Genomic DNA, 24,523 nt, shown 5'->3' on the forward strand with positions numbered 1-24,523 from the left:
CCCACCATCCTTTGCAGGAGTCGAACCAGCAACCTTGTGGTTGAGAGATGCATTCCAACCAACTGAGCCATCCGGGAGCTCAGCGGCAGCTCAGCTCAAGGTGCCGTGTTCAATCTTAGTTGCAAGGGGCGCTGCTCACCATCAATCTCTTGCGGAACTCGAGGAATTGAACTGGCAACCTTGTGGTTGAGAGCCCATGCTCCAACCAACTGAGCCATCTGGGAGGCAGCTCAGCTCAAGGTGCCATGTTCAATCTTAGTTGCAGGGGGCACTGCCCACCATCCCTTTTGGGACTCAAGGAGTTGAACCAGCAACCTTGTGGTTGAGAGCCCACTGGCCTATGTGGGAATCGAACCGGCAGCCTTCGGAGTTAGGAGCATGGAGCTCTAACCACCTGAGCCACCGGGCTGACTCTGATAGATTTTTTTTAATGGTTACCATTAAGTTTACGTAAAAGAAAATTTCATATTTAGCATTCTTACTTTCAGCATTCTTACTTTCTCCATTTCTGTATTCCAATTCAGGCCTTTACTCTCCTCCCTTTTATGTTTTGTTGCCACAAATTGTCCCTGTTGATAGTGGTCGAATAGCCTCCTTCAGTATTTCTTGTAGTGCAGGTCATGTGTTAGAAAATTCCCTCAGCTTCTGTATGTCTGGAAAGGTCTTTATTCCTCCTTCATATCTAAAGGATATCTTTACTGGGTATATTATTCTTGTCTCAATTTCTCTCTTTCAAAAGTTTGAATATTTGAGTCCACTCCTTCCTGGCTTGTAGAGTTTCTGCTGAAAAATCTGATGATATTCTAATGTGCTTTCCATTATAGGTTACCATCTTCTTTTCCCTGGTTGCCTTGAGGATTCTTTCTTTGTCGTTAATTTTTGACAGCTTCAATACAATGTGACTTGGAGAAGGCCTGTGAGGGTTGAGGTAATAGGGGTTCTATTTGCTTCTTGGATTCGAGGATCCAGTTCTTTCCACAAGATTGGGAAGTTCTCTTCAACTATTTGTTTGAATATACTCTCTGTTCCCTTCACCCTTTCTTCTCCTTCTGGTATGCCCATTACTATTATGTTGCTCTTTCTGATGGAGTCAGAAAGTTCTTGTAGAGATCTTTCATTTCTTTTAAGTCTCAAGTCTCTCTCTTCTTCCATCTGTGTCATTTCCAGATTTCTATCTTCGATGTCACTGATTCTTTCCTCCATCTGGTCAACTCTACTACCTACGCTGACTATTGCATTGTCCATTTCTTTTATTGAGTTCTTAATCTCCAGAAATTCTATTTGGTTCTTTTTAAAAATTTCAAACTCTGATGAAATGTTCATTTTGTTCTTTGATTGTGTTTCTGAGTTCATTAAACTGCCCGTCTGTTTCCTTGCATCTCGTTGAGTTTTTTAAGAACTGCAATCTTGAATTCTCTGTCATTTAAGTCACATACTTCCATATCTTTAAGTTCATTTTCTGGAGACTTTTCATTTTCTTCCTGAGCTGTCTTCTTACCTTGGTTATTACCGGTGATTAATGATTTGTTATTTCTCTTCCTAGGCATCTACAGGAGTGGTTTCTGCAACAGGTTGATAAAAAGAGGTCTTTCTTTTGTTTTCCAGTACTTGTTGGTAGAATGTTTTCTCTCCAACTGCAGCCTTTTATTCTCTCTCACACTGCAGTGTTTTATTTTCTCTGCCCTTTTCCAGCTTCTCACACAATGGGGGAATTCCCTGGAAGACGGGCTTCTCCTCTATGAACCTGCTCCATGAGGAGATGTGGAGAACTTGAAGTTCCAAAGCTCTTCCTGCACCAGATTCAGAGCCTGTGTGTTTAAGTAACTCTGTTTACTCCTGCAGATATCCCCCCGATTGGTGGGAATGGGGGTGGAGTGGGTTGTGAGAGGTGGCCCAGAGAAATGGCGGTGACCACCACCACAACCAGTCCTGCTTCCTTGGCTCCCTCCCCTTTCCCTGAACTAGTTGGGCTGCGAGTCCGTGTCTGCAGACCACAGTTCTCAGAACTGCAAATATTCTGTTCTTTTGATCTGACACTGCTACTGTTGCGCTTCTAGCACTGGGCAGGTGGGGGCGGGGCGAGCTCTGGCAGGGTAGGGAGGGGGCGGCTAGTCTCAGTGCCTAAGGCTTCCATTCTCTGCTGTTAGTGAGGGCTTAAACAACTTCTTCCCTCAGTCTTTGCTCTGAGGTCTCTGCTGTGAGCATTGGGTTCAGACGTGTTATATGCTGTCCCCTCAGGGCTGTGGGCCATAAGCAGAGCCCTAGCAGTCCAAGTTCTTCCCTGTCCCACAGCTGCGGTAGTTCCGGGATGGAGTGAGCTTGGAGCACTGAGCGAGGTCTGCGTCCTGTGCCCGTGCCGCCCCATCTCTGAACTTCTCCCTTCCCACTTGCCCCGCTCACACAATTTGCCCACCTTTAGATGATTTCAGTAGTGCGCCTTTTAGTCTTGCCTGTCTGCTGCGCTGGGAGTCCTTTGTGGAGTTATAATTGTTCAATTTGTTGTATATTCCAGGGGAGATATCAAGAGGCTCCCTGCACACCGCCATTTTATGACATCATCCCTATTATTCTTATTTTTATGTTTGTTTTTCTTTTTTGTCTTAAAGAAGTCCCTCTAAGATTCCTTATAATAGTGGTTTGGTTGTGATGAACTCCTTTAGCTTTTTTTTGGCTGTGAAAATCTTTGTCTGTCCTTGGAGTCTAAATGATAGCTTTGCTGGGTACCCTTGATTGTAGATCCTTGCTTTTCATCACTTTGAGTATTTTCTGCCAATCCCTTCTGGCCTGCAAAGTCTGTTGAGAAATCAGCTGACAATCTTATGGGAGCTCCCTTGTAAGTAACTAACTGCTTCTCCTTTGTTGCTTTTAGGATTCTTTGTTTGACTTTAACCTTTGGCATTTTAATTATGATGTGTTTTGGTGTTGGCCTCTTTGGGTTCATCTTTTTTGGGACTTCCTGGGCTAGTATATCGATTTCCTTTGCCAGGTAGGGAAGTTTTCCATCATTATTTCTTCAAATAGGTTTTCAGTTCCTTGCTCTGTCTCTTCTCCAACTGGTACCGCTATAATGCGAATATTGGTATATTTGATGTTGTCCCAGAGGCCCGTTAAACTGTCCTCATTTTTTTGGATTCTTTTTTCTTTTTGCTGTTTGGTTTGGGTGTTTTCTGCTACTTTGTCTTCTAAATTGCTGAATTGATCCTCTGCTTTATCTAATCTACTGTTTTGTTGTTGTTGTTGTTGTTGTTTGTTTGTTTTTATTGGGGAAGGGGAACAGGACTTTATTGGGGAACAGTGTGTACTTCCAGGACTTTTTTTCCAAATCAAGTTGTTGTCCTTTCAATCTTAGTTGTGGAGGGTGCCGTTCAGCTTCAAGTTGTTGTCCTTCCAGTCTTAGTTGTGGAGGGTGCAGCTCAGCTCCAGGTCCAGTTGCCATTTCTAGTTGCAGGGCGCCCAGCCCACCATCCCTTGTGGAGTCGAACCGGCAACCTCGTGGATGAGAGGACGCACTCTAACCAACTGAGCCATCTGGGAGCTCAGTGGCAGCTCAGCTCAAGGTGCCATGTTCAATCTTTAGTTGCAGGGGCCATTGCCCACCATCCCTTGCGGGACTCGAGGAATTGAACTGGCAACCTTGTGGTTGAGAGCCTGCACTCCAACCAACTGAGCCATCCAGGAGCTCAGCGGCGGCTCAGCTCAAGGTGCCGTGTTCAATTTTAGTTGCTGGGGGTGCTGCCCACCATCCCTTGTGGGAGTTGAGGAATCGAACTGGCAACCTTGTGATTGAGAGGATGCGCTCCAATCAACTGAGCCATCCGTGAACTCAGCAGCAGCTCAGCTCAAGGTGCCGTGTTCAATCTTAGTTGCAAGGGGCGCTGCCCACCATCTCTTGCGGGACTCAAGAAATTGAACTGGCAACCTTGTGGTAGAGAGCCCGTGCTCCAACCAACTGAGCCATCCGGGAGGCAGCTCAGCTCAAGGTGCCGTGTTCAATCTTAGTTGCAGGGAGTGTAGCCCACCATCCCTTGTGGGACTCGAGGAGTTGAACTGGCAACCTTGTGGTTGAGAGCCCACTGGCCCATGTGGGAATTGAACTGGCAGCCTTCGGAGTCAGGAGCATCGAGCTCTAACCGCAGGAACCACCAGGCCGGCCCCCTATCTAATCTACTGTTGATTCCCTCTAATATATTCTTTATTTCTATTATTGTAGTCTTTATTTCTGACTGTTTTTGTTTCTTAATGTTTCCTATCTCTTTGTTCAAGTCCTCTCTGAGATCATTGAGCATGCTTATAACCAGTGGTTTGAACTCTATGTCTGATAGATAGCTTGCCTCCATTTTGTTTACTTCTTTTTCTGGAGCTTTGTTCTGTTCTTTTATTTAGGACATGTTTCTTTGTCTCCCCATTTTGGCTGTCTCCCTGTGTTTCTATAGATTAGGTAGGGCTGCTATGTCTCCTTATCTTAGTAGAGTGGTCTTATGTACTAGGTGTCCTATGGGACACAGTGGCGCAATCTCCCTGGTCACCAGAGCTGGGTGCTCCAGGTGTGTCCCTTGTGTGTGTTGTGTGTGCCCTCCTGTTGTAGTTGAGCCTTGGTTGCTGTTTGCACATCAGTGGGAGGGTTTGACCCTTAGGCTGATTGGTTGTGAGGACTGGCCGTGACTACAGTGAAAAGGCTGTGGTACAGGGGCTGACCTTACAGAGCAGAGCAGGGTTTGCTTTAGCAGGTCTCTGGTGCCTGTGTAGTTTGCCCTTTGGGTGTGTCATCCTTGGAGGCAGTTGAGTGATGCTCTGGCTTGGTCTGAAGCTGGCCACCAGGTGTGCCAGCGATGGGGCCTCCTGAGAGGGGACCCTCTGCTGGCCAAGTTTAGCTGCAGCCTATGCCCTGCCCAGGGCCACCTGGAATCAGCCACAAAGCCATCTGCAGATGGCCACTGCCTACACTGGGCTTAGAGGTACCTCAAGAGGCCAATCTGCAAACAGAGGCTGGTAGTCACTAGTGCCAGGCTTAGAGCTGCTCAACCATAGGTATAGGACGCGCTCAAGCCAGATGCAGGTTGTTTGGGTTTTGTGAACCTTTGAGAAACTTCAGGAAAGGCTGCAGCATGAACTTGTTTGTATGGAAAAGTCACTGGAAGCAGCTTGGGTGTGCCTCAAAGTTGGGTGGAGCAGTGTTTCCAGGAATCAGTAGGGTGAGGCAGATGAAAGGTAATAGCCAGTTTGATGGAGATTCAGATATGGCATCTGCCTGCGTCTGTGTGCAGGGATCGGGAGGGCTCAACAAAGAAACAATGGCTTCCAGCAGCTCTTCCATCCAAAAGTGCCCCTCTAGTTTTCGCCCTGAAGCCAAACATCTCAGTTCCTCCCCTTATGTCCCTGACAACTTTCGAGCTGCTGCCCCAGAGATGGAGTTCAGATTGAGTGAGTTCATCAGCGAATAAGTCCATGTCAGTCCCTTTAAGTGGAGCACCTGGGACTCCAGCTGCCCTCTGTCTCACTCAGCCACAATCTCCCCTGGTTTTCACAACCAGTAGTTATGGGGACTTCTCTCCCTGGCACTGTGAAGCCTGGTATGAGGCTGGGACCACTCATTCCTCCTATGGGTTCCTTTGCAGCCAAGATATCCCTCCCAATTTAAATGGTCACACGTGGGTGTGGGTGCAGCCCGTTCTGCGTCTCTGCCCACATACCAGTCTCAAGGTGGCTTCCTCTGTATGTCCATAGTTATAGGGCTTTGGTTCAGCCAGACTTCAGGTGTTAATGATAATTGTTTTGTAATCTAGTTGCAATTGATGTGATCCTGAGAAGAGGCAAGCACAGAGTTCACCTACTCTGCCATCTTGACCAGAAATCTTCTGTGGATGTATGTTTTCACTTCTTTGGGCTATATACCTAGGAGAGGAATTGCTGGGTCATATGGTAATTCTACATATGTTTAACTTTCTGAGTAACCACCAGTTTGTTTTCCAACGTGTTTGCACAATTTTACATTCCCACCAACAATGTGTAAAGGTTCCAATTTCTCCACATCCTTGCCAACAAATGTTACTGTCTATCTTTTTTATTATAGCCATCCTTGTGGTTTTAAAGTGGTATCTTAAAATGGTTTGTGTTTCCCTGATGCCTAATGATGTGGAGCATCTTTTCATGTACTTACTGGCCATTTGTTTATCATCTTTGGAGAAATCTCTATTTAAATGCTTTGCCCATTTTTTAATTGGGTTGTCTTTTTATTGTTGAGTTGTAAGAGTTCTTTATGTATTCTAGATATAAGTACCTTATCGGATATATAATTTATAAATATTTTGTGTTGTGGGTTATCTTTTCACTTTCTTCATAGTATCCTTTGAAGCACGAAAGTTTTAATTTTGATGAAGTCCAACTTACCTATTTTTTTCTTTGGTTGCTCATGCTTGCTTTTGGTGTCATGACTTGGAAACATTGTCTAACCCAAGATTTACCCCTGTGTTTTTTTCTAAGAGTTTTCTAGTTTTAGTTTTTACATTAGGTCTTTGATTCATTTTGAGTTAATTTTTGTATATGTTGAGATAAGGTCAGGCATGACTTTGATTGGAGAAACAAAGGCCTGGGCTGTTTAACCTATTGGTGTGCATGAGATACATGGCCAGTGTACAGCTGTGGTCAGGAAAATGGGCAGGCAGCCATAGTATCACTTTCTATATGTAGCTCGTATGAAGAAATGAAGATGTGCTATGGTCTGTTCAACTGGAAACTTGAAGTCTCACTGTTCAGTTGGAGAAACCAGGGAGCACATGCTTACTCTTCACCATTCCCAGCTTTGTGAGGGCTACACAGCACCCCCGGCAGTCCTGGTGCAGTCCCCTTACTCTCACAGGCACCTGGGGCAGAGGTGGGGGAAACAGGCTCCCTTCCCCTGTCCCACCCTTGACTCAGTCTCCCCAGGCCTCACACCAGGCTATGCAAGTATGCACAGAGCACCCCACTAAAAGGTGGGGTGACTGACAGTGGGGCAGAGTGGAAGAGAAAAGTCATGGTCACACTCTGAGGGTCAATCCTCAGAGTCCTAGGAGTGTCGTCCTTCAGCTTGTGCCTGGCCATCATCTAGCCTGGCTTGGAGAAGCAGCCTTCTTCAGCACCTTCCCGATGTGATTCTGTGCCTGACTTTAGGGCGAATCCATTCTTGTCCAGGATGAGAGTGGAGGGACGGTGTCCTCTTACCCCTAGATCCATGCCTGTGTTTGCCTAGGGCTGCCATAGCAAAATTCCACAGATGGGAACAGAAATGGAGACTGGAAGTCCAAGATCAAGGTGTCAGCAGGGTTGGTTCCTTCTGAGGCCTCTCTCATTGTAGATGGTGTCTTCTTCTGGTGTCTTCACTGTCTCTGTGCATGCCTGTGTCCTAAGCTCTTCTTCTTACAGGACACCAGTCCTATGGATTAGGACCTACCCTAATAGTCTCAATTTAATTTAGCCACCCATTTAAAGGCTGTATCTCCACATATAGTCACATTCTGAGGTATTGGGGGTTAGGACTTCAACATATAGATTTGGGGGGACACATCTCAGCCCCTCTTCAATTTCTGGAGGCTCAGTCTTAAGCCTGGAGGGGCCCCGGGCCCTAGCAGGACTTTCCAAGACCCCAGAGCAGGGCTGGGGGAGGGGTCTTGGGGCTCTCAGTCTGTCAGGGTCTCTTTAGTGGGTTACACTCATACTTGCTTCCTAAACCTGTCTGCTGAAGTGCACACATGTGCACACACACACACACACAGACACACACACACACAGCACACATACACACAGCCTGAGGACACACATTCATTTCTAAGACTCACAATGAGGAGGGAAATACCTTCTGAGGACCTCATCATCAGCCTGTCCTTGGAGCCAGTAAGCCAAGTAGTGTTTAATTTCTTTCCTTCTTCTGTTTTGGGCTTCCAGGAATTGCAGAGTATCCACCACCCCCTGTTGTTTTCACAGGGATTTTGAGGCTGCCATTCCTGCACAGAATAGCTGGCTGGGGAAGGCTGGCCACACAGACTCCCAGAATGTCTCAGGGCCCAGGGGTAATGTCAGGAGTGCTCACACCTTCCTGTCCAGATTGCAAACTCCCTGGACATTACCAGACTATCGGATTTTCGAGAATTGAGGGCGGAGGATTTCTTCACTTTCTCATTTTCCTTCTTTTCTTTTTCTTTTAGCTCCTTTATATAAATAAGAATTGCCTGAGTCAGATTTGCCCAAGGTCACCCAGAAATTTTGTGGACCAGAGCCCTGATGCGAACTCTCAGGCCTCTCACTGTGGGGAAATCCAAACTGCAGAGTGTGTGGGCATGCTGTGTGCTGTGGCTGACGGGCAGTTCCTGGTGTGCTGGCAGTTACAGTGACTAGGGAAAGGTTAAGGGGAGCAGACTTGCCCTTGTCGATGGTACCCCTGGGCCTACACCCAGGGAATGCTGTGGCTGGTGGAGATGTCAAGTCCTTAGACCATTCCTGAGCTGAGCAAGGGGCTCATGAGAAGGGGAGGCTACACAGGGGGAGGTGGCAGCCCCGAGGAGGGCTCCTCACCTCACCTGTAGGCCAAGAGAGCCTCCTGGAGTGGATGATGCTTCAGCTGGTCCTGAAAACCGAACAGGAGTTGGCCTGAGTGGGTTGGGAAGAAAGTGTGTTCCAGAACAGCTTGTGGAAGCCTGAGGCACAGGAGGATGGAGACCTTCTGGGGTGATTGGGCGCCAGGGCCGTGCACAGCCATGGTCCTACAGGAGATGAGAAAGGAGGTGATGAGGAAGGAAACATGCACTGATGCAGAGAAGCAGAGAAAGGGATCAAGTGGGGATGACATGGCAGTGTGCAGTTTCAGGAAGGGCACTCAAGTGCCAGGGAATGTGTGGGACAGAAAGAAGTTGAGTAGTCATCGGAGGGGTAGGAGGCCATCAGAGTTCAGGCAGAAGGAATGGTGGTGGCTTAGCCAAGGGGGTGTGTAGTGGGAATGATGAGGTGGGGTGTTGAGAGGTGTAGCTGTCAATGTGACCTGACTTGCTGCTGGGTGGAAACAGTGGGTGCTGTGTCTGGGTGCCGGCATCTCTGCTGGCTGGACTGGGTGCCTGAGGGAAGAGAGGATAGCTTCAGTGGGGGCTCCTGGAGCCTCCTGGTATGTCCAGCATCCCCACCCACCACCTCCTCTTCCCCTGTGGGTCACAATAAAGGCTGAGTTGGACTGGTGGGTGGGCTCTGCTTTCCCCACAGGCTTCTTGGAGAAGAATCGAGACGTACTGAGCACAGATATCCTCACGCTGGTCCATTCCTCCCAAAACAAGTTCCTGAGGGAGATCTTCAAGTTGAAGTCAGCAGACATCAAGCTGGGCCATGGGACCATTCGCCAGGGAAAGGCGGGGAGCCAGCTTTTCAAGGTGGGGCGCATGTCACCCTTCCAGTGCCATTCAGATCTTAGGGCCTCCATGTCAGACATGTATGCGCAGGGAAAATCTGCTGCCGGGGACTGGGTTTCTCAGTCCAGCCACACATGTTGCTATTGCCATATGGGCAGGGGTGAGGAGAGAGGTGCATAGGAATGTGTGTGCTTCTGCGTGTGTAGTGGTCTTGTAAGGGCACGTCTGCCTTTGTTAATATTACTATGTTTCTATATTGGTCTGTGTGTGTTCTGTGTGCTGTGGGTGTTGTGTGTGTGTTGTGTGTGTGTGGTATCTGTGGTTGTGTGTGTGTTTTTTGTGGTATGTGTTTTTTGTGGTGTGTGGGTGTGAATATATGTGTGTGTGTTATGAATACATGTGTGTGCTTGTAGGGTGTGGGGTGTGGGGGGGTTATATGTGTATGGTGCATGTGTGTGTACATGTGGTACATGTGTGGTGTGTGTATGGTATCTGTGGGGTGTGTGTGTGAGTGATATGTGGGTGTGTTTTGTGTAGTATATGTGTGGTATGTGTGCTATGTGTGTGTTGTGTGTGTATTGTGTTTGTGTAATGTGTGTTTTGTGGTATGTGTTATGTGTGTGGTATGTGGTGTGTGGTTTGTTTATTGTGTGTGTGTTTTGTATGTGTAGTGTGTGTGTTTTGTGGTATGTTGTGTGTGTGTATTGTGTGGTGTGTGTGTGTGTATGTGTGTTGTGTGTGGTACGTCTGGTGTGTGATGTGTGGTATGTCTGGTGCATGTGTGATGTGTGTGTATTATATGTGTGTGGTATGTGGTGTGTGGTGTGTGTATTGTGTTGGGGGTGGGTATGTGGTGTGGCAGCAGCAGTACTAGATATTGCTGGCCAGGGAGGTGGGCAGCAGAGAGCCCCTGGTGCTCCTGAGGGCAGCTAGGATTTCCTGGCGGAGGCTAGGGGTCTCACCCACTGCCCCCGCCCCCGCCCGCCTCGAATTCAGCACTGGCCACACTGATGTGCCTTGAGCTTTTATACTTCCCTCCAGCTCTGCAGGAGCTCCTGAAGCCTCCTCCCAAGGCCATGGATGTGGGGGTGGCAGGGGGCAGGGAGGCACCAAAGAGCCCTGAGGCTTTGTGGTGTGTGTGTGTCGTATGTGTGCAGGAACTCCCCAGGTATGGTACCGGGTGAAGCCAGGCTACACCCGCTGCTTTCCGAGAGCCAGGCTAGACCCTCTGCTTTCCGAGAGCCAGGCTAGACCCTCTGCTTTCCCAGAGCCAGACTAGACCCTCTGCTTTCCCAGAGCCAGGCTAGACCCTCTGCTTTCCCAGAGCCAGCCTAGACCCTCTGCCTTCCCAGAGCCAGGCTAGACCCTCTGCTTTCCCAGAGCCAGGCTAGACCCGCTGCCTTCCCAGAGCCAGGCTAGACCCTCTGCTTTCCCAGAGCCAGGCTAGACCCTCTGCCTTCCCAGAGCCAGGCTAGACCCTCTGCTTTTCCAGAGCCAAGCTAGACCCTCTGCTTTTCCAGAGCCAGGCTAGACCCTCTGCTTTCCCAGAGCCAGGCTAGACCCGCTGCTTTCCCAGAGCCAGGCTAGACCCGCTGCCTTCCCAGAGCCAGGCTAGACCCTCTGCTTTCCCAGAGCCAGGCTAGACTCTCCACAGCTGAGATCAGAGCACGCTTCATCCTGGCCCTGCAGGTTCCAGATCTTTCAGGGAACAGGACGACAGCGGAAGGAAATGCACATTATTTTACAACCCAGGACAATAGGAAAATGCTGTCCGTCATTATTCAAAAGCACCAGTGATCGCATCCATTGTGTCTCCAGACTGATGCAATCTGGCAGCACACACCTTTGCTCAGGTGCATTTGACCTTGGGGAGGTTTGATCAAGGAACAACGCCCAAGATCAGCATTGCACAAAACACATACTGCTCATGGCTAGGTGCTTGGGCTTTTTTTCCCTCCATTACATCCATAAATTGATACATTTATGTTAGAATGATATACACTTGCTATAATGCACACAATGCACAGTATAAAACATTCAAAAAGCATATAAATCTATATGAAAACTGAAAATGTAGAAGTGAGAGGTAGAAAGTAAATGTTGACAGTTTGACATTCTCTTCTCACCCTGGTGCATCATCTTGTGCATCTCACTTGGGGGACCCCCACCTCTGGACAGGAGACATTGGCCTGTCTTACTCACTGCTGTGTCCCCAATATTCCACTGTGGGCCTGCAAACAGTGGCATGTGGGACACCTGTGATGGATGAATGACTGCAGCCCGCCCACCTGTGGAGCTCTGCAGAAACCCTCACTGTGCTGTGCTGTGTGTCAGCTGTGCCCAGGTCATCCTCCCCAGCCCCACACCCAGCCCCCGCTTGTGCCCTGTGCTTCTGCTCACAGTCTGCAGACTCCGGCAGGCGACCTGCCACCTTGGCAAGCCAGTTCAAGCAATCCCTGGACCAGCTGATAAAAATCTTGACCAGCTGCCAGCCCTACTTCATCCGCTGCATCAAACCCAATGAGTACAAGAAGCCGCTGGTAATGAGGGGAGGCTGGGGGTATGCAGGGAGGATGGGGTGGCTCCTGGAGGGTGTGATGCCACTCACTTCACCAGGGCCTGGCCAGCATTAGAGCTGTTACCTGCCCCCATTTTATAGAGGGACACTGCAGTGAAGTCCAGGTCATTCACATGGCAGTGACCTGCAGGGCTGGGGCACCCAGGCCTCAGTTGTCCCAGCCCTGCCCTGCCTGCCCTCTGTGTGTACTTGGCCAGATGCCTCAGGTTTCTCTTCCATCAAGTTAGAATAACATCTGCCTGCAAGGGGCCGCAAGGGTCGTACTGGTGCTCCCAGCACATCTGTGTGAGGGAACCGCCTGACTAAGGCAGCAACCTGTGTGAGATTTTAGAGGCTGGCACCACCTCCTGTCTCTATCTGCATGGTGTGGGGCACGAGCTTGCTGCCAACCCTGGAGCCCCTGAGCGTGGGCTTGGGAATCCCACCCAGCGGCTGAACATACAGGACTCTCAAAACTGGGAGATGCCATCTGAAAGGAGATAAAATGACCCAAAAATCTTGTAAGGAAAACAATACTATATTAAATAAAGTGCCTTTTTGAAAAAAATAAAATTATATGAAAGTGAGGTTCCCCAGGAAATTCAGAATCTTTCCGAGAGGCAGAATACCCAGATATCAGACAGGAGCTGTGCTCCAGGAGGCCCTCTGCCCACACCCACAGCCCTCACCGTGGGCCCTGGGAGATGGTGGCTACTGTGTGTGTGTGTGGGGGGGGGCTCCCAGGCCAGGGGCCAGGCAAGCGGGGGTCTGAACCCTAGCTCAGCCACTTAGGAGTGTGGCCTAAGGTACTTGAGCCTCAGGTACCTCACTTTTAAATTGGAGTTAAGTACCGCACCACGTAGGGCTGTTGTAAAGCGTAAACGAGAAATACTCAAGAGATGGGAGCTAACTAGTTGCCCAGACTAACCGCTGTGTGGCCTGGACCCCATGAGCAGTTGCCTCTGGGACCCTCAGTGTTTCCAGGTAGGTAACTGCTTTCTGGTAGGCTTGCCAGATTGGAGGCTGTACCTCTAGTGCCCAGAGAGTCCTGGTGGCTGGACAGCTGAGGGGCTCCCCAGAAGCTACAGCAAGCCGTGTCTCCGCATCTCAGCTGAGACCCAGCACTGTTGTACAAAGCAGCAGGCCCAAATCGCTCTCCTGCCACGGTCCTTTCCCAGGACAGGGAGAGACTAAGCTAGAATACTTCCTGCCTCTGAGTGGGAAACGTATTTCTTCTTTCCACTTGAGCGTAGGAGGCACCATGGTGCTGGGAGCGCTGCAGGGCCAGGAGGAAACCGTGTCCTTTGGGATCACTGTCTGGGGGCACTTCAAAACATTTCCAACAGAGCATATGAAGTAACTTTTGTATTCACAGTACTTTGCATATCCTAAGGAAGATGGGACATTTTAGCGGTGGCGTAGATGTCAGTTTATATGTTACCAACTTTTATCCCCTTGGAAACACTTTAAGGACTTTTAAGTGACTTCGACCAAATACCGCTCTTCAGAAAGAAATTTTAATAACAGGGAGCACTTGCTCCGTTCTTTCGTCCTTGGGGTGGTTGCAGGGTTGGGGGTGGGGGTGGGGGGGCACGTCAGCCCTGCCTCTGCGCCCGCAGCTCTTCGACCGGGAGCTGTGCCTGCGGCAGCTGCGCTACTCCGGCATGATGGAGACTGTGCACATCCGCAAGTCCGGCTTCCCGCTCCGCTACACTTTCGAACAGTTCTCGCTGAGATTCGGCGTCCTGCTGCCCAGCGCCGTCCGCCTGCAGGTGTGGGCTTCCCCACCACCCAGTTCCCAGAAGTCCCCGCGGCTGCCCCCCTCCACGTCCAGGATCCCTCCCTGACTCCAGGCTTTCAGAGGAGCTCCCATCCTCATCTGTCCCTGCCACCGTGCCCTGGAAGTGAGGGAGGGTCTGGAAGGTCCTGGTGTGTGAATCTGTTTCTTCTAGGAGTGGCTGCCCCTTAAAGCAAACACTCATTTATGTGGCAGAATGTGGGGGAGATCAGGTGTGGCTGGAGATCAGGAAGTCCTTCCTCAGACACTCATCTGTCTTCAAGTGTCCAGCAGCCACACAAAGGCCCCAGGCCCTGCAAAGTGTGGTGGCTTCACGGTCCCAGGGCCTGCGTGCTCTCCTGGACCCCAACCTCGATTGAGGTGCCCTGTCCCAGCAGCTCCTGGCAGTGAAGCCTGTAGGAGGAGGTAGTCTCTGAGCTCTAGGAAGGACCCCCAGCCTCCGGCCTTGGGGTCCCTGCTCCAGTGGTCCTGTTTCTCCTTGGCAGCTTCGGGACAAGTTCCGACAGGCGACCCTGCGCATCGCTGAAATGTGGCTGGGGTCAGACAAAGACTGGAAAATGGGAAAGACCAAAATTTTCCTGAAGGTGAGACCCTGAACGTGCAGGTCCTCAGCCTCCTGAGGCATGTGTGGGCTGGTCCGGTGCCCACTGGGAGGTATTGGCTCACGCACTCTACTCTGCATGTGGCCCTGCCCTGAGGCACCCGGTTGTAGAAAGCTATGCTGGGGTAAGGGAGGCAAGGGGAGCATGGGGAGAGCCAGCCCCACCTGAGGAAGTCCGGAAGGCTTCTCAGAGGGGGCATCCAGGGCAAGGACTGAGGATGAAGAAGGGCTGCCTCCCAGCTACTGGGCGGAGCAAGGAGGCCTGGGGAAGGCTCCCGCAGTCTCTCCAGAATAGGCCTTGACCATGCAGGAGCCACAATCCACAGCAAGGAGCTTTGTCTAGCCTAGAGAAGCTCCGTATCTGCAGAGCCCCAGGGAGCTGGCGCTTCAGTGGAAGGAGTCAGTGTGTTGACCACCTCACCTGTGAGAGCTCATCCTTAAGCAGGTGGTGCACGCAGCACCACCATCCACCACCTACCTTCCTCCTCCTCAACTTACTGGAGGCCCAAGGTCATACAGAGGCAGCCTCATGCCTGGACTGGCCTTCAGGCCCTCTAGGATTGCCCATTGGGTCAAAGAGCCGCTGGAGAGAAAACCTGCCTGCCACCTATCCTCGTAAACCTTGGATGGGTCGGCAAATCGAGGATGAGGAGGAAGGAGAGAAGGTCAGGTCAGGAGGAACGCTCTGTAGCCACACAAGCACCCCGTCCCATCCCTGCCACCCCTTCCTGAGTCCTCCACTCCCTCCCTTTACCCCATAGAGCCCTCCCTCACCTGGCCCCAGAGCGAGGTCCTGCCCTCCCCCCCCCCCCACCACTCCATCTGTCTATCAGGCCATGCATTAATTAGGCCTGTGCTGGAGCTTGGAGCTCAGCCATGAAGGAAGAAGCAGAGGGGCTTCAGATCCCATTGTGGAAGTGAAGCTGGCAGAGGGAAGGCGTCTGCCCAGGAGGCTGAGACAGTCTTTGAGGCCACAGGGACACAGAGGGGTATCTAGTGGGATGGACGGTCGAGGAAGGGAAGAGGACAGTGTCCGCCTCTGCATTCCTCCTCCTCCCTGACTGCTCACTGAGGCCACATTTGAGGTCTAGTCCATCTCTGTGTCCCCAGTGCCCACCCAGGCTCACCAAGAGGCTCAGTGCTTGCTTGATGCAAGGCTGATAGAGGCAGAAGGGCCTCCAAGGCCCTGGCCTCTCCTCACCAGTTGCCAAAGGCTGTGCTGCTCTCTGTTCTACAAAGACAGTCCCTGCCTTCCCAGGGCTAGGATGGCAGGCCCAGGGCACAGGGATTGGGGAGTACTGCAGTGGGCCAGGGAAAGGCACAGCCCAGGGATGGCTATCACACAATGAATGCTACTCAAAGGCTGGGGAATATTTTTCTATCGAAACAAGCATAGGTCTATAATACAGGTGAATGCACAGTTCACATGAATTTTGGGAAATAAAACACAACTTCAGGAACATTTTTTGCCTCTCTTGGGTTTTCCAAAGCAGAAATTTAATTTGCCAGATAGAATTAACAAGAAGAAACAACTGAAATGGGAAGTTCTTGGAATGGGGCTGGGGAAGGGGGTGTAGCTGCAGCTTACATCTCTGAGACCCATTAGGCTCAATTTGAGCCCCTCCCCTGCTCGGCCTCCCAGGAGCACATGTAGGAAGAGTTTGAAAGACTCTGACTTCTGGAGACAGAGTGCTGGCCCCAGGTGGGAGTGTGGGGTGCGGCGTGGCAGCCACATGATGCGATCTCTCCTGCCCCAGGACAACCACGACACTCTGCTGGAAGTACAGAGGAGCCAGGTGCTGGAAAAGGCAGCGATTAGCATCCAGAAAGTCCTGCGAGGCTACAAATACAGGTGCCAGCCCTACCCAAACCCCCCTCCCAGTCCACACACCTGCCCATCATGTGCCCTGGAAAGGCCTGCAGCCCTCAAACCAGGGACACATGTTCCTGCTGGTCCCTCCCTGGGAGTAACTGAGGCACAAGATCTCTCAGGACCTCCTGACCAGAGAATTCTAATACATTATTTGAATGTGTATGTGTGTGTTGGGGGGGGGGGCAATCCACTACATAAGCAAGAGCCAAATGAAGTGTCAGCTGTGGTCTCAACTATATTTTTATGTTCTCCTTCAATTGATTTAGAAAATATATGGGTTTGGATATATGAGGTGGTTAGTTTTGGAGGGAAGGAAAGAACTGTCTTTGTCTCAGTTCCCTGGTCAGTAAGAAGACAACACTTGAATTTCAGTCCAGGTTCAGGAAATCAGCAGTGTTACCAGCTCCCTCATCCTCACTGTGTCCACAGTGCTGGTCCCTGTGCTATCCCATCCACTTGTCACCAACCACAGGAAGGACTGGAAACCCAGACATGAGAAAATGGGAGAAAGCATCTGACCCATGAGAACAGAGGCTGTGGCACCTTTGAGCAAGGTCATAAGGCAAGGAGGTGTGGCTTGGAAGTCATCCGCAGCCAGCATCAGGCCAACCAATTGTTAACCAATGGTCGTTGGCACCAATTCAGTCCCAACACGAATCTCCAGTTTGGGGTGTGGTGAAGAAGGAAACTTTATTCAGTGCAAACAGCTCAGTTGTGATACAGTTCACATGAATTTTGTGATACAGCATTGCTGCAGAACAGCATAACTGAGAGTGCAGCTGTGAGGCAGTCCTCGGGCAAAGTGGCCCGTGAGCAAGGCCCTTCTGGCTAGACAGCTCTGCTCTACTTTGCTCTGTCCCAGCAAGACGCCTTTGGTGTTACAGTTCTAGCCAGGGAAATGCAGTTTTCAATCTTCTGTGGAAGGAGAAAGTATGCTCCTCAAGCCAGAGGACAGCTGATTTATATAGAGAAGTCCCCATCCCTGGTCCTTGGTTGGTCTCTCCTCATGCAAATGAGGACTCCAAATCCTTACAGTTTGGGCCAAAAAGCACTGTCCTGATTGGTCAGAATGGAGCTGCTTTGATTGGTCAGTGAAGATGCTAATGAGGAAATAGCTGTGCTCTGATTGGAAGGGGAAAGCCTCATTTGTATTGATTGAAATACAATTCCAGAAACTCCTTTATAAAGGTTGACTCAGCTGGCAGGAACACAGTACAGGCAGGCATTTCAGTGCAGGAGGCAGGCAGTTCAGTGCAGGCTTCTCCCTGAAGCATGGCTTGCATGGAATCCCCTGTTTAGCAAGACCGCTAGGCTCTATTTATAAATTTGAGCCCAGTTAGCCTCTAGGAGCCCTTCTCAACAGGTACATTTATTCTTGGGGTCAACACAGTGATGCACAGGTCACCTTTCCAGAATAGCCAGACAGGCAGGGTGGTGACCCTCACTTCTGATGCATTGTTAATTAAACTTTTTTATTTTGAGATAATTGTAGATTTATGTGCAGTTTTAAGAAATAACAGACATCTCATGTACCTTTCCCCCAGTTTCCTCCAGGGGTAACATCTTGAAAAACAATAGCACAATAGCACAGTCAGGATATTGACGTAGAAGGTCAAGACAGAACATTCCCATCATAACAAGGATCCTTCATGCCACACTTTTACATCCACACCTATCTTCTTCTCACCTCCACACCCTCCTTAACCCCTGGCGACCATAGGAATACCTCAGAGACATTGTGGGTTTGGTTCCAGACCACCATAATAAAGAAATACATTGCAATAAATTGAGACACACGAAATTTTTGGTTTCCCAGTGCATATAAGTTATATTTATACTATGTTATACTATACAACAATAATTTAAAAGTTTGAAATACTATGAGAATTACGAAAATGTGACACAGAGACATGAACTGAGCAAATGCTGTTCAGGAAAAAATGGTGCCAATAGACATGCGTGATGCAGGGTTGCTACAAGCCTTCAATTTGTAAAAAACATTATCTGTGAAGCACAATAAAGCAAAGTACAATAAAACAAGGTACGCCTGCACTTATCTGTTCTCCATTTCTGCAGTCTGTCACTTCGAGAATGTTATATAAGTGGAATTATATGGGTCATGCTTTTGGTGTCAAGTCTAAGAACTTTTTTGTCAGAAGATTTTCTCCTATGATTTTTTCTAAAACTTTCATAATTTTACATTTAGGTTCATGATCCATTTTCTTTTTCCTTTTTTCGTAATTTAAAATTGCTTATTTCTGGAATGTTCCATTTAATATTTTTGAACCATGGTTGACCACTGGTAACTGAAACTGTGGAGTGCTACTGTTTATTGGTGCTATAACATAATAAATGTAAAAATCCCCCCTCTTCTCTCTCCTTCTCCCCAAATACCCCATGGCTCATTAATATGCATGAGTAACACCATTTTCCAGGGCATGGTGTGATGTTCAGTGACATTTTATGCAGCTCCACATGGGCAGAGCATCTGGGGCAGCTACATTCAGTTTTTATTTATTAAGTTTATTGGAGTGACATTGGTTAATAACATTATATAAGTTTCAAGTCTGCAATTCTATAATACATCATCTGTACATTGCATTGTGTGCTCTCCACCCAAAGTCTAGTCTCCCTCTGTCACCATAGATTTGACCCCCTTTACCCTATACAACCTCCCCCATTTCTCTTACCCTCTGGTAACCTTCATACTGTTGTCTGCATCTATGAATTTGTTTGTTTTGCTTGTTTGTTGATTTCTGTTTTATAGCCCACATGTGAGTCTTCACTCATATGGTTCTCGACTTCTTCTGTCTGGCTTATTTCGCTTAGCATGGTACTCTCAAGATCCATCCATGTTGCCATGTTGTCGCAAATGCCAGTATTTCATCCTTTCTCATGACCAAGTAGTAGTCCATTTTACATATGTACCACATCTTCTTTATCCAAACATGTATCAAAGGACACTTCAGTTGTTTCCATGTCTTGGTTACCGTGTATAATGCTGCAATGAACATAGGGTACATACACCTTTGCGAATAAATGTTTTCATTTTTTAAATGTAGATAGCCAGAAGAGGGATCCCGGGGTCATATGTTAGCTCTATTCTTAATTTTTTGAGGAACCTCCATACTGTTTTCTATAGTGGCTGCACCAGTCTGCATTCCCACCAACAGTGTATGAGGGTTTCTTTTTCTCCACAGCCTCTCCAACACTTGTTATTACTTATCCTGTAGATAATAGCCATTCTAACAGGAGTGAGGTTGCATCTCATTGTGGTTTAAATTTGCGTTTCCCTTATAACTACTGAAGTAGAGTATCCTTTCATATATCTGTTGGCCATTTGTATGTCTTTTGGGGAGAAATGTCTGTTCAGGTCCTCTGCCCATTTTTTAATTCGATTTTTTGGGTTTTGTTGAGTTGTATGAGTTTTTATATATTTTTAATATTAGCCCCTTATCAGATTATTGTTTGCAAATATCATTTTCCATTTGGTTGGTTGCCTCTTTGTTTTGTTGATGGTTTCTTTTGCTGTGCAGAAGCTTTTTAATTTGATGTAGTCCCATTCATTTATTTTTGCTTTTACTTCCCATGCCTTTGGGGTCAAGTTCATAAAATCCTCTCTCAGACTAAGATCCATAAGTTTAGTACCTATGTTTTCTTCTACATATTTAATTGTTTCAGGTATTATATATTTAAATCTTTAATCCTTTTTGAGTTAATTTTTTGTATGGTGTCAAATAGCAGCTTTCTTTTCTCCATTGTATGTTTTTGGCTCCTTTGTCAAAAATTAGTTGCCCTTGTATATGTGGGTTTATTTCTGGGTTCTTGATTCTGTTCCATTGGTCTCTGTGTGTGTGTTTTTTGCCAGTACCATACTGTTTTGATCGTCACTTTGTAGTTAATTTGAAGTCAGGGAGTGCAATACCTCTGGCTTTGTTCTTTTTTCTCAGGATTGCTTTGACCGTTCAGGGTTTTTTTGTGGTTCCATACAAATTTGATGATTTTTGTTCTATTTATTTGAAAAATGCCATTGGGATTTTGACGGGGATTGCATTAAATCTGTATGTTGCTTTGGGTAATATGGCCATTTTAACTATGTTGTTTTGTCTAATTCATGAACATGGAATATCTTGACATTTCTTTGTGTCTTCTTCAACTTCTTTCAACAATGTCTTGTAGTTTTCAGTGTATAGGTCCCTCACATCCTTTGTTAAGTTTATTCCATGGTATTTTATTCTTTTTGTTGCAATTGCAAATCGAATTTTTTTCATTTCTTTTTCTGATATTTCATTGTTAGTATATAGGAATGCAACGGAGTTTTGTTCGTTGGCTTTATATCCTGCAACTTTACTATATTTGTTTCTTCCAATAGTTTTTTTGGTGTAGTCTTTAGGGTTTTCTATATAAAGAATCATGTCATCTGCAAAAAGTGACAATTTTACTTCATTCCCAATTGCCTTTTATTTCTTTCTCTTGCCTGATTGCTCTGGCAAGGACTTCCAACTCTATGTTGAAAAGCAGAGGTGATAGGGGACAGCCCTGTCGTGTTCCTGAACGTAGAGCAAAGGGCTTTAGTTTTGCACCATTAATTATGATATTAGCTGAGGGTTTGTCATATATGACCTTTATTTTGTTGAGGTGTTTTCTTTCTATGCTCATTTTATTGAATGTCTTAATCATAAATGGATATTGTATCTTGTTAAATGCTTTTTCTGCATCTATTGATACGCTCATATGGTTTTTATTTTCTATTTTGTTAATGTGCTATATCACGTTGATCAATTTATGTATGTTGAACCATCCTTGCACCCCTGGAATGAGCCCCACTTGATCATTATATAGTACTTTTAAATATATTCTTGTATTTGATTTGCTAGTATTTTATTTAGGATTTTTGCATCTATATTCATCAGAGATATTTGTCTGTAATTTTCTTTTGTGTGTGTGTGTTGTCCTTGCCAGGTTTTGGAATCAGGGTAATGTTGGCTCCAGACAATACAATGAGTTAGGGAGTATTGCCTCTTCTTCAATTTTTTTGGAAGAGTTTGAGAAGGATTGGTATTAAATCTTTTAATATTTGGTAGAATTTACTAATGAAGCCATTGGGTCCTAGACTTTTTGGGAGGTTTTTGATGACTGTTTCAATTTTGTTACTGTTGATTGGTCTATTTAGATTTTTCAATTATTCACAATTCAATCTAGGAAAATTATATATTTCTAAGAACTTATTCATTTCTTCTAGGTTATCAAATTTGGTGACATATAGTCCTTCATAGTATTCTTGTATAGTCATTTGTATTTCTGTGGTGTCTGTTGTAACTTCTCTTTCATTTCTGCTTTTGAGTCTTTTCTCTTTTTTCCATAGTGAGTCTAGCCATAGGTTTGTCAGTTTTATTAATCTTTTCAGAGAATCAGCTCCTTAGTGCATTAATTTTTTCTTTTTTTTTTTTTTTTTTTCTCTATTTTGTTTAATTCTGCTCTAATTTTTATTATTTCCTTCCTTCTACTGACTTTGGGCTTCATTCATTCTTCTTTTTCTAGTTCTTTGAGGTGAAATGTTAGGTTGTTTATCTGAGATTTTTCTTATTTCTTGACGTAGGCCTGTAACGCAATAAACTTCCCTCTTATTACTGTTTTTGCTGCATCCCAAAATTTTTGATATGTCATATTGTCATTTTTATTTGTCTCTGTGTATCTTTCGATCTTTTATTTCTTTTTTGACCCAGTCGTTTAATAGCACGTTGTGTAATCTCCACTTATTTGTGGTTTTTTTCAGCTTTCTTTTTGCAGTTGATTTCCAATTTCAAAGCATTGTGGTTGGAGAATATGCTTGGTATGATTTCGACCTTTTTAAATTTTCTGAGGCTAGTTTTATGACCCAAGAGATAGTCTGTCCTTGAAGATATTCCGTATATACTAGAGAAGAATGTATATCCTGGTGTTCTGGGATGAAAATATCTGTAAATACTGATTATGTCCATTTGGTCTAATGTGTCATTTAAGGCTGATATTTTCTTACTAATTTTCTGTTTGGATGATCTATCCATAGTTGTCAATGGTGTATTTAGTTTTCCTACTATAATTGTATTTTTTGTCAGTTTCCCTCTTTAATTCTGTTAGCAGTTGCTTTATATATTTTGGTGTTCCCAGGTTGGGTGCATATATATTAGTGTTATATCTTCCCCTCCCTTTTCTGCCTCGCCCCCTCCGTTGTTTCTCATTCTAGTTGTGTAGGACACAGCTCCCTGGCCCATTATGGTATTATGAGCCTTGCGCTCCCCGCCCTCCCCCCACCCTTGTGAGGCAGTCGGTCACCAGCTGTTGGTCAGCTGCTCACAGCAGCTCTCGCCAGCTGCCGGCCGCTCACGATGGCTGCCGGCCACTCACGCTGGCTGCCGGCCACTCACGCTGGCCACTGGCCAGTCATGGCAGAACACGGTAGCCCACGGCAGCACACAGCAGCCCACAGCAGTACACAGCAGCTGGCTGCTGGCCACTCATGCTGGCCACCGGCCACTCATGGTTGCACACAGCAGCCCACAGCAGCTCACGCCAACCTCTGGCTTTTCACAGCAGCCCAGCTCCATGGAGAGCTGTAGTTCACAATCTTGGCTGTAGAAGGCGCAACTCACTGGCCCATGTGGGAATCAAACCAGGGGCCTTCGGCATTAGGGGCACGGCGCTCCAACCACCTGAGCCACTGGGTCCGTCTTGTATTATATCTTCTTGATGTATTGTCCCCTTTATCATTATAAAATGTCCATCTTTGTCTCTTCATTACCTTTTTTATCTTGAAATCTATTTTGTCTGGTATAAGTACAACTACACCTGATTTTCTCTGGATGCCATTTGCTTGCAATATCACTTTCACCCCTTCACTTTGAATCTATATTTGTCTTTGCAGCTGAGATGTGTCTCTGAAGGCAGCATATAGTTGGGTTTTGCTTTTTGATCCATCCCTCTGCTCTGTGCCTTTTAATTGGTGAGTTCAGTCCTTTTACATTTAGGGTGATTATTGATATGTGAGAATTTCCTATACCATTTTATCTTTGTTTTCTACTGGCTCTGTGTCTCCATTGTTTCTTTTCCCTGGTGTCTCTATTATTTTAGTTTAGTGATATTCTATGAGTTTCGCCTCCATTTCCCTTTTTTTAATGTTAGGTCTCGGTTCTAGATTTGTGTGTGTGTGTGTGTGTCGATACCATTAGTTTTATGCAATAAATGTCATATGTATAATAGTCATTTTTCTTCTGATTGCATCATAACTCCATTCACTTCTGCAAATTCAGTCCTTTCCCCCTCCCCTTTTATTTATGTTTTTGTCACAAGTTATCTCTTTTTATGCTATGCATTCATTCTCAAATTGCAGTAGATATTGTCTTCTCCCCCTGCCCCCTTGTTCCACCTCTGCCCTTCCACTCCGGTTCAAGCCATTGTTTCTCAGTCTAGTTGTGTAGGACACAGCTCCCTGGCTCATGCTGGTATTATGAGCCTTGTGCTCCCAGGCAGTTGGTCGCCAGTTGTCAGTTGGCCACTCACAGCAGCTCACGGCAGCTCTCGCTGGCCACCAGCCACTCATGGCAACACACAGCAACCTATGGCATCGGCAGCACACAGCAGCCTATGGCAGCCCACAGCAGCTCACGCTGGCTGCCAGCTACTCACGGCGGCACACGGTAGCCAGTGGCAGCACTCGGCAGCCTGCAGCAGCCCACAGCAGCTCACGCCAACCTCCGGCTGCTCATGGCAGCCCAGCTCCAGGAAGACCTGTTGTTCGCAATCTTAGCTGTAGAGAGTGCAGCTCACTGGTCCATGTGGGAATCGAACTGGTGACCTCCTGGTTAGGAGCATGGCGCTCCAACCACCTGAGCCACCAGACCAGCCCTGTCCTCTTTTTTAAAAAATGTTTTTATCTCCTTTAACTTTAATGTTATATTTAAGTGTTAGTACCCTATTCTGAACAGAGGTTGCAATTTTCTGCTTTTGTCTGTTAGTCATCTTACTCATAGTTTTGTATCCTTTTATCTGTTTCAGGTAGAAAAGCACCTTTCAGCATTTCTTGTAATGTAGATCTTATGTTGGTAAATTTTCACAGCTTCTGTATGTCTAGAAAAACCTTTATTTCTCCTTCATATCTAACGGGTAACTTTGCTGGATATGTTATTCTTGGCTGATTATTTCTCTCTTTCAATAATTTGAATATTTGATTCCACTCTCTTTTAGCTTGTAGGGTTTCTGTTGAAAAATCCAATGATGATCTAATGGAGTTTCTTTATAAGTTACTGTCTTCTTTTCCCTGGCTGCCTTGAAAATTCTTTCTTGTTAA

General features: G+C 46.9%; 1 protein-coding gene across 2 annotated transcripts in view; it reads left to right on the top strand.

Moving 5' to 3' along the window:
• MYO7B (myosin VIIB) overlaps positions 1–24,523 on the top strand; it is a 138,431-nt gene that overhangs the window by 69,629 nt on the left and 44,279 nt on the right. For both annotated transcript variants that reach the window (XM_074334550.1, XM_074334554.1), the window contains exons 15-19: positions 9,226–9,389; positions 11,771–11,908; positions 13,545–13,697; positions 14,209–14,307; positions 16,082–16,176. In XM_074334550.1, the coding sequence (XP_074190651.1) occupies positions 9,226–9,389; positions 11,771–11,908; positions 13,545–13,697; positions 14,209–14,307; positions 16,082–16,176 (649 nt within the window). The remainder of the gene's footprint in view (positions 1–9,225; positions 9,390–11,770; positions 11,909–13,544; positions 13,698–14,208; positions 14,308–16,081; positions 16,177–24,523) is intronic.

The sequence above is a fragment of the Rhinolophus sinicus genome, linkage group LG01 (assembly GCF_036562045.2).
Source record: "Rhinolophus sinicus isolate RSC01 linkage group LG01, ASM3656204v1, whole genome shotgun sequence".
Lineage (NCBI taxonomy): Eukaryota > Metazoa > Chordata > Mammalia > Chiroptera > Rhinolophidae > Rhinolophus > Rhinolophus sinicus.